The 15135-nt window shown below is 45.1% G+C and overlaps 1 protein-coding gene across 15 annotated transcripts in view; it reads left to right on the top strand.

Annotated features, from left to right (window-relative positions):
- The window catches only part of NCOA1 (nuclear receptor coactivator 1), a 406595-nt gene that overhangs the window by 261667 nt on the left and 129793 nt on the right, over positions 1-15135 (top strand). For all 15 annotated transcript variants that reach the window (XM_084829475.1, XM_084829481.1, XM_084829477.1 and 12 more), the window contains one exon: positions 14284-14389. In XM_084829475.1, the coding sequence (XP_084685601.1) occupies positions 14301-14389 (89 nt within the window). In that variant the 5' untranslated portion in view covers positions 14284-14300. The remainder of the gene's footprint in view (positions 1-14283; positions 14390-15135) is intronic.

Below are 15135 nucleotides of genomic sequence, written 5' to 3'. Positions count from 1 at the left end.
GGGCCATAGTTGAGTGGCAGAGCATGTCCATCATCGTCGTCGTCCATCATCATCATGTAGAAGGCCCCAGGTTCAGTCCTGGCATCCCTGGTTAAACGTGCTGGGAAAGGCTTCTGCTTGACATCCACTTCCAGTCAGAGAAGACTGAGAATGGTCGGATTCAGTATAAGAGGCTACTTCATCACATAAGTTAACCAAAGTTATTTGATAACCATTTTTGCAAATACAGCTTCCACTCTTCCTCTCTCCCATCCCCTTTTGCATTTCCTCAGATTCTGAGCAATTAGTTTCAGGCAGGAAAGAATGAAGTGCATGCAGAGAAAAGGGTTGGGGGGTGAAGAGAAAACACAAAGCTGATGCTGCCTCTTTATGGGGCTTATACTCAGGATGAGTGAAGCTTAAACAAAGTACAAAGTCGATGGAGCTGTGATTCAAATAATTCATCTTAATAATAGAGGGATCTGTAAAGCAGCAGAAGCAAGAAAGATCTGGGTGCTAAAATGTGGAAATAAGTACCGGTAGCAGGTGAAATGCAGCCAAAAATGGTAACTTAGAGGCCACGGTGGCGTAGTGGTTAAGACGCTGAACTGCAGACCGGAAGGTCGGCAGGACAGCAGTTCGAGACCCGAGTGCCGCGTGACGGAGTGAGCTCCCGTCTTCAGTCCCAGCTCCTGCCAACCTAGCAGTTCGAAAGCAAGAAATTGCAAGTAGATAAATAGGTGCCGCTTCAGCGGGAAAGATAACAGTGTTCCGTGCACCTCGGTGTTCAGTCATGCCGGCCACATGACCATGGAAGTGTCTTCGGACAAAGCTGGCTCTTCGGCTTAGAAATGGAGATGAGCACCACACCCTAGAGTCGGACACGACTGGTTGGGGACACCTTTACCTTTTTATAGGTAACTACGCTTGGTCAGAGTCATCCTTTGCTGCCTCACTGCCTCAGTTGGCATTTTAGATAGCAAGTTTCTTGGAGCAAGGAACCACTCGCTCCCTCTCACCCTCCATCCGTTGTTTTTTAAGCTTCGTTTCCTCTGCAAAGCATCGCGTACGCTGATTTGGCACTACGTAACTGATAATCTGCTTCACTGTAAGTGGGCAGCTGCTCTGGATTCTGAAACAACTGATACAAAAAGTTACAGCTGACTCCATGAACTGAGCAGTTTTCAGCAGTGATGGAGCTGAGAAAGTGTACCCCTAATGCCATGCAATCATCTTCGTCTCTGCAAATTACTTGATCCTGACTACTCCTTTGTTAGGTTTGCTGGTTGCCTTCCCTTTTGCCTGGCTTGGCCACCAATTGAAATGCAGACTTCAAAACCAGAACTCCCACATCTTTGTATAAAGCAAACATGTGGAGACAGAGCATTACGATTGTTAATGTTGAAGTTTTAAATTGCTGTTGGAAATAAAAACCTTGCTATCATCTCATGCAACAGTATTTTAGCCGTCACTTCTGCTTGTTTTTCGTTTTTCAGCAAGGCAGATACTTCTAATGCCATTACTTAGCACAGTGATCATTTCTGATACATTGAATCAGATATGGGAATCATCTTGTACGCAGTTACCTTCTGGGCAAAGGTTATGAGAACCTACAAGACAGGGTGCTTCAGCAGGAAGCATCTGAGTTGACATATCTTGTTGCTAATAATTAATCCTTAAGCATTGCAGGAGTATAGACATTAATGTGGAGAGTTCCAGGTGGATGGGGGTTCTTTTGAAAGCCTTCTTGGGGAGGAGCCATAGTTCAGTGGTGGAGCACCTGCTTTGCATGCTGACGGTCCTAGGTTCAGTCCTCAGCATTTCCAGGTAGGGCTGCAAAAAATCTTGCCTGGAGAGCCACTGCCAGTTGGTGTCAACAATACTGGGCTAGATGGACCAATGGTCTAATTCAATATAAGGCAAATTCCTATGTTCCTATTGTTCAAAGGGATCTATTTTTTGTAAGTGTGACATTACGATGGCATAGCACAATGGGCTTTACTTGGAAACACATCAAATATACCAACCTGCGCGTTCAAGTCAACATCTTGAGGCCCTGTACTGTGTTTCCGTGTAATGTTTTTATTCATGCTGCTGGACTGTATTTTTTAATGTGGCTTTTATAGTCTATTTTGTGTTTCAACTTCTTTGTAAGAAGTTGAGACTAAAAGTGTGGGATACTAAATATCATAACTAGATGTTATGACTAGATGTTATGTTCCACATTTGTAGGTGGAATAAAGAACTCAAAGCCCTTCATGCACTTCTGTCAATTTTGCAAATATTTGTGTGGCTTCAGTAATTCACAAGTTTAAGGGCAGAAGAACTATTTATTTATTTATTTATTTCTATACCTCCCAATAGCCGAAGCTTTCTGGGCGGTTCACAAAAATTAAAACCAAACAGTACACAATAAAACAATATAAAATATATAGAACATTAAAACCACACTATAACAATACAACCGCAATAAAACCTAGAATCAGTGCAGGAATTTAAAATACAGATTTAAAACAGCAAAGCTAAAAGTCTAGAAAGCTAAAATGCCTGGGAACATAAAAAGGTCTCCAGCTGGCGCCGAAAGGAATACAGTGTAGGTGCCAGGCGAACCTCACTAGGGAGCTCATTCCACATCCAGGGTGCCACAGCAGAAAAGCCCTCCTCCTAGTAGCCACCCGCCTCCCTTCCTTTGGCAGGGGCTCACGGAGAAGGGCCACTGAGGATGATCTTAAGGCCCGGGCAGGCACATATGGGAGGAGGCGATCCTTCAGGTAACCTGGCCCCAAGCCGTGAAGGGCTTTGAATGTTAACACCAGCACTTTGAATCGGGCCTGGAAATGGACTGGCAGCCAGTGCAGCTGAAAAAGTACTGACATAATATGAGCTCACTGGCCAGTCCCTGTTAACAATCTTGCTGCCCTGTTTTGGACCAACTGAAGTTTCCGGACTGTTTTCAAAGGCAGCTCCACATATAACGCATTGCAGTAATCTAGACAAGAAGTTATCAGAGCATGGAGAACTGCAGCTAGGCTATCTCTGTCCAGATAAGGGCGTAGTTGGTACACCAGCCTAAGCTGATAAAAAGTGGTCCGTGCCACTGAGTTCACCTGTGCCTCAAGTGACAGTTCTGGATTCAAGAGAACCCCCAAACAATGAACATGATTCTTTAGGGGGAGTGCAGCCCCCTCCAGAACAGGTTGAATATCACCTAGCCGAGCAGACGAACCACCCACTAACAGTACCTCCGTCTTGTCTGGATTGAGTTTCAGTTTATTGGCCCTCATCCAGTCCATTACCGTGCCCAGGCGCTGGTTCAGAACAGCCACTGCCTCACCTGGTTTTGATGAGAAAGAGAGGTAGAGCTGGGTGTCATCCGCATATAGATGGCACCTCAGCCCACACCTCCGGATAACTTCCCCCAGCGGTTTCATGTAGATGTTAAATAGCATGGGGGATAAAACAAAGCCCTGTGGAACCCCATGGCACAATTTCCATGGCACAGAGCAATAATCCCCCAACACCACCTTCTGGAGTCGGCCATCCAAGTAGGAGCGGAACCACTGCAGTGCGGTGCCTCCAACTCCCAACCCAGACAACCTATCCAGAAGGATACCATGGTCGATACCATGGTATCGAAAGCCACTGAGAGGTCCAGGAGAATCAACAGGGTCACACTCCCCCTGTTCCTCTCCCAGCAGAGGTCATCCCACAGGGCGACCAAGGCAGTTTCCATTCCAAAACTACAACTATTCCAGCATGCTGTTTTCAATATTGGCTAGCCAAGTAAGACATGAAGGTGTTGGCCATCGCTTGTTCGTTATTCTGTAGATTTGGTTTGAAATATTTTAAATATTTTAACAGATTTCTTTGTATTTGTAATTATGTATTTTAATCTGTTTCTGTAAACCACTTAGAGGTATCTTTTGATATGGTAAGCAGTATATAGGTTGATATTATTATAATCACCATCATCATCATGTCCTCCAGTATCTGGTACTTGGAAGTATACTGCTTCTGGATGTGGGGATCCCATTTAGTCGTCATGGTTTGTAGCTGCAGTTAGATCTACCATGCTTGAGTTTGTCTAATCCCCCTTTATGGTGTTCCCCATTTTTCACATGCCAGGCTCAGCACTTGCACTGGACCAATGTGGTTGTGGCCCCTGTTTGCCGGACTACCTGGGCAGGTTCCTTTCCTCCCTCACCTGATGTCTGTCCTTGCATGAAAACTGTGACCTACTGTTGATCTAGAACCAATTTTGGCCCCAGGCTCTTGCTCACACTATCCCAGGAAGACCAGGCCATGACGCAGCCACGCAAAGGACAGCTCATGGTGAGGTTTTGTTTTTGGTGCCAGGCTGCTGTTGCAGGCCGTGCACCACTTGGGCATGAAAGATAGGGGGTGTTTTTCTGGAGAACAAATTGCTGCACAGAATAGGTGGGTGCTCTTCTTAGATAACTATACTGTCTGTGTACAATCCGAGTGCTTTGTTGCCCTGTTGCTGGGCAGGGCTTGTCTTTCAGCACTAGCTTGGCAGCTAATAATATTCATTCTTCTCAATCCTGTAGCACCTTCCCCTGGGTGGATCTTAAGTGCTTGGTAAATACCAGTCAATTAAGCCTCCAGGGCTCCAGCCAGATAGGAAGGCTTCTTTGCAAATGAGAAGAGGACACAAGGTTCCTATCAGGGCTGCCTTTTGTGCCCATATCTTGCGTTGGTGGCCCTCACCTCACCAGCATCAACTGCTCTTCAGAAAATCTAGCCAAGGGCAAATCACTTGGAGTCCAAACCTACCCCTGTGGCAATCAGTAGCAAAATTACAATTTGTTTGATTAAAGCCCAATTACAGTTTTCATCACTCTAAATCTCAGTTTGTTTTAATGGTGAGGTTAAAAATGTCTTTTCTTGTCTCCCTCAATCAGAATTCCTTTGCAGAAGGGACAGTTCAGGAGTTGTAACCTGCTCTACAGAGGAGTCTCTGTAAACCATTGCAAATGAAAAAGGAATGGCTCCAGTGGGGAAGATTATGGCTCCCCATCTGCTGGAGAAGATAGCTGATTGTCCAAGGCATTTTGGTGCCTGAGATAGGAAGTCCAAATGGCTACCCCCACCCCACCTAGTGATAAGATAAATCAACATTTTGCTGCCTTTTCTTGCTGCTCCAAGATCTGCTGCCCACACAGGCTGCCCCACCCTGGCTGATAGCAGGGCCAGCCAGACGGATACCTGCTTCAAACATGATATGTCCATGAATGCATGTGTCATAGATACTCTTAATCCATAACATGTGACATGACCCTTGATCAGCATGTGGTATTTTGCGTGGATCAGATGGATGTGCTTTTTCTGTGCATGCAGTGCTCCACCTGCACTGGGTCGTCTTTTGACTTTGCCCCTGATATAGAGAAGTCCAGTGCCAGCACTGGGGGAGAGCTGGAGCTGAGGTCCCTCACTTTACCTCCTGTCACCTTTTGGAAGCATTTCTCCCTGTGCATCCAGCTGAGCATTTGTGGTTGGCTTTTTGAGCATTCACTCTGAGCTTCCTGAAGTCTGTTTGGATGAGTGGCTTGCCAGACACATGGCTCAGCAGCCTACCATTACCATGTATGTGTGGGCAGGCAAATTTTAAAAAAGTGTTAGTGAATAAAGATGATCTTCATGGCTCCACTGTATGGTGGGAAGCCTCTATGTAAATGCCCGATGGATGAGAACTCTGGCTTGATTCTTTACATTTAGACTGGTGCTACTTCTGACCTCTGAAAGAGACCCTCTGGACAATACACCACACATACACACTAGAATCTAGTGACTAGATTATTGTCATGCAGACTGTTCTTCCTAAGGACTATAATACTTAACAGTGCCAGTAGCTCCATCTGTTGGCATCTCCCTAAGACTTGGCCTGAAGGAAGACAAGAGTGACACAACTTAGATGATTGTGGGAACTTGTTTTTGATCCCAATCAGGGGCATGCTGTTAACAATCGGCCCATAACAAGGTAGTTGCTTGGGAACTGCCTGTCAAGGATCAGCATCCAGTTATGTTGAGGGAAGCCTGGGTTGCACAGTTGCTGGAACAGGTGAGATGGAAATGCAAGCAGAGTTTGGCATGGAAGCAGGTGGCTCTTGCCCATCCAATGACAGATGAGTCTCTGGAATCTCACCCTTTCCCCACACTGCTCCCAGGCAGTGGCATGCTTATTTTCTTTGGCTGATAACTGATGTGGCTGGCTTGAGATGGGCTGTTGACGCTTTCTCCCTAATGGGAGGTCAAAGACAGAAAATTCCACTTACCAAATCAAGTCAGAACCCTGCCTTTTCTGGCTCAGTCAAGCATTTTGCTTAATGATTCATAGATATTCTTGCTGTGTCGACAGGTGGTTCCAGTATTTTGCAGTCTGCAAAAGTTGAAAAATAGAGAAGTCCCAAATACAGAGTTTAGCAACTAATAGGCTACGATGGAGAGGAGCTCTAGATGTGTTGTCTTGGCTCGCTAAGTATGCTCTTAATCATTTCTAATTGAGATTCTCCCTGCATTTGCATAGATGTCAGACAATTGGATGATGGTGACCAGAACAATAAATAACAACTGCCCCAGAAATGATGTTTGCTGATGAAATAATGAAATAATGAAATAATATTGTTTGAGCAGTAGTTCCCTAATTTAGCTTCTCACTACCTGTGGATGCTACCAGTTTCCCCCTGATTTGCAACAGGAACTAAGCCAGGATGTGTCACATGGCTGTAGGTTTTCGAGTGACTAGCTGCATTTAAATTTCAGCCATAGTGTCAGGGATACCAGGAGAAGCAGTAATTAAAGCATCATAGATGTCAGTTGTAAGTCCACAGTAACTGCATCTCTCTTCCTGACAGAAACAGATGGGTAGAACACCTTTTTGAAAGGCAGCAAGCTTCAAACTACTGAGGCTGCTGTACCTGTGCCAGAAAGGAGGAGGCAGCAGCTAAGTAAACGATAGCAACTGAGCCAGGAGAGGACACTTCTCACTCCAGTGCCCCAGTCATTCTCTTCTTCATCAGCTCCTGGGAGTCTCTGGAGCTGAATTAGAGGGAAACAAATCAGAGCACCTGAGAAGTCTTTCTTTAGCTAGGTCACTCTGGTCTGTGTCCCTCTGTGCTTGGCTACTGAATAAGATTGTGGAGCTCAACATGGGAAGAATGAGCAGAGCATGCAACTGTGGAGGCAGGGTTTCTTACGCTCACATGCTCTGCCTACCTCTGGGTTCCTTCCCATTTGCATAGCTCTGACCATGGCCCTGCCTGCCCAGAAGTATACCTTAGGGGTATACCTGTAAGGTGGTTCTTGGTCTTCTCTTCCATCAGGGAAGCTGAGCTTGAGGCCACCCTGTACGTCCATGGCAGATTCTTGGCCTCCCACATACATCACTTTTTCCATCGACCACTCTGGCCTCTGCTAAACCATTCCTTCTGTCAGTTTACCAAGCCTAAGTATTGTCCCAGACAATATGGCAAACTATTTCAAGACTTTTTATTTAGTGTAAATATTTCAACCCTTGCTGTTGCACCCATGTCCATTCCTTCCCCTCCCCAACACAAATAAGCAAGCAATTGGTTTAGGTTCTCATTCCCCCTCTAATTTCCCTTTCCTATGAGCAAGATAGTATAATGTGCAAAATCCCCATACACTGGATTTCTTGTAGCTGAGAACAGGGTGTGTGGATTGTGGATGTACAAAACTGCAACTACTCCACTGCCCCCTCCCCACCATTCCACAGAGTAAGTACCACCTTTAGAGTCAGAAGATTAATTTTGAGCTCTTAGGTCAAATCATTTTTCCAGCTGAACCATCAGAGTTATTTTTAGGATAGTTTAAATTGTCTTTGGCTTGTCAGCCTTGGCAAGGGCTGTTGCAAAATAAACTGGATTTACAATTAAAAAAAATAAACCTGAACATATTACATCAAGGGTCTGCACGGAGCCAAAGATTTCAGCTATGCCTGCAGTTTTGTCCATAGCCTCTCTTGGTTTTATTGGCCACATTGCCAAGGTCACAATCTTCTTGTCCTCCCTGAATGGGATTTGAGCAGGTGGGGTGCATGTATTTTGTGGCCCTGATCCTGAAAAACATTGCTTTTGAACAATGGCCTTGCCTTTGTGACTGATGTTTTAAGGCTTTTGTGAATGATTTTTCTGGCCTGCATGAGCCAAAGCCAAAAGTTTTCACATTGGTGTAATAATTTCTGGTGCGAATTAAATTTTGTTTTTGAAGCAAAGCCAGGGCTGGATATAAGTAAGTAGTGGTTTGTTTAAGCAAACTGGAAAGCAGTGAAGGAAATGGATGATAAATAAAGTCAAGTCTGTAATGGATGTATAGCTCTTGTACCCAGAGCAGATGAGTTTTGCAGTCTCTAGTTTCAAAAGAGTCAAGATTCTCCCCCTCTTGCCTGTTACGTTTACTTTGGCATTATTTATACTTTAAATATGCCAAAGTGGAGGAATAAAATTAGATCTGTGGTCATTGGCTGGCCTGCTGGTTCCTGACCAGTAGTTCTCTTGTTCTTCATTATCCTGATACTCATAAATTAGGACAGCTGACCACAGTGTCCATTGCTACTGGCCCAAGGGGTGAGTGGGTTATTGATTGTTGGTGGTAATACTGAAAAAAGAACTCTGGCTCTGAACAAAGGTTTTCATCTCAATAATAGTGCTTCAAGCATTAGCAAAAATGCATAGAGGATCATTTCAAACAAGCTAGGGGGTTTAAATGTCATACGTTTAACTCCCTTACCTACACCATCTGTTTTTTGCCAGTATCTATCTGCCATGGGGATGCAACAAACCTCTTTAATGACCTAGCTGGAAATAAATATACGATTGATGACTTCAGTTTAACATAAAAAATATATTTTATTGGTGTCACATTCCAAACACCAAAACTAATACAAAAACTATTGGGGTACATTGGACCCCAAAATGTTAACTTTTTTCAAAACACCAATTAGGTAATCCTCACTGGCTCCAGAAACCTTGGAGGAGAAAATGAAAAGAAAGCAAAACAGAAATGCATAGATGAAATACTAGGCTCATAATAAATAATGGAAAAGGACCAAAGTACACCAATAGCCTAATGTTTTTTTCCCCCAGAAGAACATTACAAATAATGAATCAGTGTTGCAAGTTTGTTTGTTTGTTTGTTTACAATATTTATATACTGCCCCATATCTAATACAGATTTCAGAGTGGCGAACACAAAAAATAAAAGAATAAAAAGATTAAAACAAGACATTAAAATTATACTTCTTTAAAAACACAGTGCCAATAAAAACCATAATTGGTCAATTAAAGAATGCCTCCTGGAATAGTGCTGTTTTCAGGAGGCGCTGGAAATAACGCAGTGTTGGTCCCTGCCTGACCTCCAGGGGCAGGGAATTCCAAAGAAAGGGGGCTGCCACGCTGAAGGCTGTTCTCCTGGTGGATTCCAATCGGGCCATAGGTCCATGTGGAACCACCAGGAGCAAGCCCTCCGATGACCTCAATGACTGGGCTGGTTGGTAAGGAAGAAGGAGCTCTCGCAGGTATCCTGGTCTCGAGTTGTTTAGGGTTTTGTACCCTAGTACTAAAACCTTAAACTTGGCCCGGTAGTGAATAGGCAGCTAGTGCAGTTCCCTCAGCAAAGGAGTTACATGCCGAGCTGCAGTATTCTGCGCTAGCTCCAGCTCCCGGAGCAGCCTCAAGGGCAGCCCCACATAGAGCGCATTGCAGTAATCCAGCCTTGACATTGCTAGAGCTTGTACCACTGTGACTGAGCTATCCCTCCCCAGGGGAGGCTGTAGCTGGCAAACCAGCCGAAGCATAACCAACCAAGCATGTCCACTTGGGCTCCCAGTGACAATGAGGGATCTAGGAGTACCCCCATACTACACACCTGATCTTTCAGAGGTTTACACTATGAGAGTCTTAACTCCTGTGTCAAGATAAAGTATGGTTGCCACATTCCAGTTCCACAAATCTGGACAGCCTCATCTGCATATTATGCAAACTATCTAATAATTATGTAAGTCATGTGGTGGGTAACCACCACCACTCTGCTAATTTCCCACTCCAAATCACCCTTTTCAAAGTTGCTTTACAGATAGGAAGCAGTGCAATCCTGTGTATGTTTACTCTGAAGTATGTCCCACTGCCAAGTAGCAACGGTAAGAACAGACCACGGAACAACGGACTGGTTTAAGATTGGGAAAGGAGTACGGCGGGGTGTATACTCTCACCCTACCTATTCAACCTGTACGCAGAACACATCATGCGACGTGCTGGGCTTGATGAAGCCAAGGCTGGAGTTAAAATCGCTGGAAGAAACATTAGCAATCTCAGATATACAAATGATACCACTTTGATGGCTGAAAGCGAGGAGGAGCTGAGGACCCTTATGACGAAGGTGAAAGAACAAAATGTGCAAACGCTGGGTTGCAGTTAAATCTAAAAAAACCCAAGATTATGGCAACCAGTTTGATTGATAACTGGCAAATAGAGGGAGAAAACGTGGAGGCAGTGACAGACTTTGCATTTCTAGGCACAAAGATTACCGCAGACGCTGACTGCAGCCAGGAAATCAGAAGACGTTTACTTCTTGGGAGGACAGCAATGACAAATCTTGATGAAATAGTGAAGAGCAGAGACATCACACTGACAACAAAGGTCTGCATAGTTAAAGAAATGGTATTCCCCATAGTAACCTATGGCTGCGAGAGCTGGACCACAAGGAAGACTGAGCGAAGGAAGATAGATGCTTTTGAACGGTGGTGCTGGAGGAAAATTCTGAGAGTGCCTTGGACTGCAAGAAGATCAAACCAGTCCGTACTCCAGGAATAAAGCCAGACTGCTCACTTGAGGGAATGATACTAAAGGCAAAACTGAAGTACTTTGGCCACATCATGAGAAGACAGGAGACCCTGGAGAAGATGCTGATGTTAGGGAAAGTGGAAGGCCAAAGGAAGCGGGGCCGACCAAGGGCAAGATGGATGGATGATATTCTGGAGATGACGGACTCGACCTTGGGGGTGCTAGGGGTGGCGACGGCCGACAGGAAGCTCTGGCTTGGGCTGGTCCATGAAGTCACGAAGAGTCGGAAGCGACTGAACAAATAAACAACAACAATGTCCCACTGTGTTCAATGGGGCTTACTCCCAAGAAAGTGTGCACTGCATTACAGCCTTAGACTTTACAATATATAATTGTCTTAAATTGTGTTTAGCCTTTGAGAGTTCAAATAGATGATATACGCACAAGAATGTAAGAAAACCCAAGCTTCTCTTTCCTATCTGTATGTAATTTGGTGCTTTCTTTTTTGTCAGTCATAACGCTTTTAGGTGGCATTTTTTACTCTGACTCATACCATTGTTTTATATATATGTAATTGCTGCAGTAATACACCAGAACTCAATGGGATTTATTTATGGGTAGTTGTGTATAAGATTACGCTGTAAATTACTGAATGCTATGCAGACGTTCCCCTAGCCCTTTCAAAACATAAAGTATTAGTCTGGCTTATACACTGTACTTTATATTAGGAGTTAGGAGTGGCATGAGGGAAAGTGAGATCTGGGATTAAGAGCAGGGCTGAGGATTAGGATCAGGGGGGTGGGGGGATGGGATGGGATGGGAAACCCTTACCAAAAGACTACGTTGCATATTTATAGGACCTTTCGTGCGAAACCTTCTTTCGGATACTGGGCAGGGGTAAAACAAAGGTCCACCATTAATAGGGCACCGTGCACTTTTGCCTCAGGAAGGCAGGTTGTGGGTCTGTGTGAAAGACTCAGACACAGACTTTCAGACCATATGCAGTGTCTATAATTTAACCAGTTGCATAAATCCCCAATGCTCTGCACAAAAATGAAGCAAACTATCACCAGGACAGATAGGGAAAGAGAAGAGTGACACCCTGCTCAGTTTAAGGCTGCCAGTGACCACTGTGGTTGGTGGGGCAGAGGGTGGGGCCAAGGGGGTCACGAAAGGATTACCCCCCACCCTCCCGGGCAGACATGCAATAGAGCATTGAACTCACCAAGCGGCTCTGCTGCTTACGTGAAACAGAGGCAGGGTTTTCCTCGCATGTCTGTCTGGCCTGCTACTGCCGCCACTGCCTCCACCTCCTCCACTTGGCTGAGAGACTGTGGCACAGTGATGGGAGGAGGAGAGAATTGAGCTGGGGCAGCCGGCGCCCTTTTGACCCATCCCTTTGGGAAGGATCAGGATCGGACCCAATTGGCTGCCTGGCCCTCAAAGGCTGTGCCTTTTATTTATTGATTTAAAGTTTTGGAGGAGCAAGCCCTCTGGGAAGGAAGCTGTTTTCTTTCGTACGCTGGGGGGTGAAGCTGACCTTACTGGTGCCAGTTCCTTCCTGGCCCACAGCAGCAGGCAGCTGGATAGAAGAAGCTGGCACTGCATCACTTCTCAAAGGTTTGGGTTGGCTTGTTTTTTTAAGACTTTGATGGGGGATTGATGGATCCGGCATCAAACACCCTGCCCTCTGATTGGCACCACCACTGTTGACCAGATGTGATCAGATGATGTGCTTCTCAGGCAAAAGCGGCTCAATGCAGGTCAATGGAGCTTGAGGCTTCTGCATGCACTGGAGGGCTGGATTGGGGTGGGGAGTCTGAGAGGGGGCAATTGAACTAAACTGAGCTGTGGCCTGACGTGTGTTTTTGCGGGGGGTATTTTTTGGTGGAAAACCAAACCAGCCATTGCCAAAAAATTCCCAATGAGGTGGAGTGGTGGTGGTAGTGAATTCTACTGCCGCACTTTAAGGCATTGTTTAGACGGCCCGAGACTCAGGCTGCACATGTTTGTTTCAAGAATGTTTAATTTTTTGGAAATACAGGTGGGTAGTGGTGGTAGTAATTAACACTTTCCCTTCAGGCTGCTTTTGTGATCAAAATCTATCCACCCTCCAAGAGTCCCCCTATTTTTCTAACATAGGTGGGAAAGCAATTAATCACCCCCTCTTCTCCACCACTACCAAGTATTGCCACTGTAATCAGCTTCACAACTCCCACCCTACTACATTTCCCTAAAAAAAACTAACAAGCCAGGAGTTTAAATAGCACAGGACTACACTGCAGGATTGTCAAACACTACACTCTCTATCCCCACTTCCACCCTCAGCTACACAACAGCCAGACCGTGGTATGGGTATAGCAATGATGCACTATATTTGCATTGGCTCTGTAATGTTTGGCTCTGTAAAGTTTTAATGTTTGCAAACTCAGAAAAAACACAATTTACTTGCATGAGATAAGTTCTGAGTTAGAGCATAAACTCCTGTCTTTGCAACTATCTTTGGTTTTGTAGTAGATACAGTACTTCCCAGTCACAGCTGCACTGAAGTTCTGTCTTTCTCAGTTGTTTTCTATGGGCAACAGTTATTTTCCACTAAACAAAAAACAGGGAGGGGGGATTCAGAATGAACCAGCATTATTAGCAAGGTGCTGGCAGTATCTCCCCCTGAAAATCAAAAGCAACAGAGGAGTGTTAATGGAGAGTTGGTATTCCTTTTTGCTTTCCTAGGATGGTGTGCTCGCTCTTCTCTTGTGTTTTCTTTCATAAAAGCACCACATTTAAAAACCTTCCTTTAAGAACTTGTGGATTGCTTCAGCTGGGGACAACAGCATGAACCAATAAAACTTCCTTTGGGGCTATTTCAGTGGATGCACTTTGCTGAGGATCTGACTATTGGAGAGCTTCTTTTGCATCATTCATGCCCTTGCTCTCTTGCTGGTGCAATCTAGGGTTGTTTCCTTTCCAGGAACCTTGCTCCTCTTCCTTGCACCGAAAGTGGTGAATGGTGATAGCTCAGTAACCAAATGCACCTTTTTTTTTCTGGCGAGTGTTGGAATAAGTGTTTCTTACAAGCCATAGTCTTGTGCTGAAGGCATTTTGTAGGCACAGCCCCAGTGCAGTGTGATAGGCACTGGAGTCCGAGACAGACAGTTCTGCTGCCCACATGGCCAGCTTTTGCGTGTGTGATGTCAGGCCTGGCCAACCACTTTTCAGGAAGTTCTGTGAAAGGTCAGCAAAGCTGAGAAGACAGAATAATGTGCGGCAAACCATTGTGCGTGAAAGCTGGTTGGATATTGGGACATGGTATGTGTGGTTGTTGAAAGAGAGAGGAGGTGGCCCCCAGAAGAGCGGGGCTGTTCTCTCCCTCTTCTCAGTCACCTGAGACCTGCTTCCTGAAGGTGCTCTGGGTGAATAATTTGTTATCTCTTTTCCATCTACTTTACCATGTTGAGTTCCTTAGCCTTGTTCCCTGTATGTTCCTCAGGTGTGAACTAATTCAACATGAGCGGCCTTGGGAACAACTCAACAGATTCGGCGAACCCGGACTCCCAGAAGAGGAAGGGGTCACCGTGCGACACTCTAGCCCAAAGGTAAGTACGGTTTTGTGGATTTTTCCTTCCGGCGGGGTGCGGGGGGACTGTTCTGTCATTCTGACACTCATTCTGCAGAAGCAGATGGGAGCAGATTTCATCCACTCAAATAAGTTCACACATCCCACCAGGGTTCGGCTCTATGTTTGGAGGAGCTACTGTGGAAGATGGCACACTACTCCCCATATGTTCCTCTTCACTCTTGGGGAGCAACTGGTGACTTGTTGCTGAGGCTGTTTTAATGTTTGATTGATTCAACTTCTAGCTCTCTTCACTCCTTATATCTCTTTTGTTCTGTAATCCAAAGCCCAGTTAAACAAAGTGCATCCTAAAGTCCCATTGGTAATTGAGAGCTCAGAGGGGGAATATTGACCTTCTCCCTAAGTATCATAACATTGACTTTTTGATTAGGAGATGACAATCTTGCTTCCACCATTAGCAGGTAGAAGAAGCCTCTTCCTGTTTGTCCTCAGCCAGGTGCCAAGTTTTAACTATGACTGCAATATTTAGGCAGCTCATTGGTTTGATTAATCATCAAAATGTAACCTTTTGATCAGTCAAAAATCCCCTCCCCCATTGTTTGAGGAGCAGAATATATTGTTTTAAAGGAAGCGTTTATTTTAAGTACAAGTACTTATAAAACCTGCAGGTAGCTGGCACTTTCTCAGAGGCAGGGGTGCTTTTGAAATTTCTCAGTGGAGTCTTGGGTCTCAGCTTAATGGCCGTCTTTCCAGATTGGTATTGGT

Source organism: Heloderma suspectum, chromosome 1, assembly GCF_057233095.1.
Source record: "Heloderma suspectum isolate Gila_16-S chromosome 1, 16-S_ref, whole genome shotgun sequence".
Lineage (NCBI taxonomy): Eukaryota > Metazoa > Chordata > Lepidosauria > Squamata > Helodermatidae > Heloderma > Heloderma suspectum.
The sequence above is the reverse complement of the archived record's forward strand: the minus strand, read 5'-3'. Positions and strand labels throughout refer to the sequence as shown.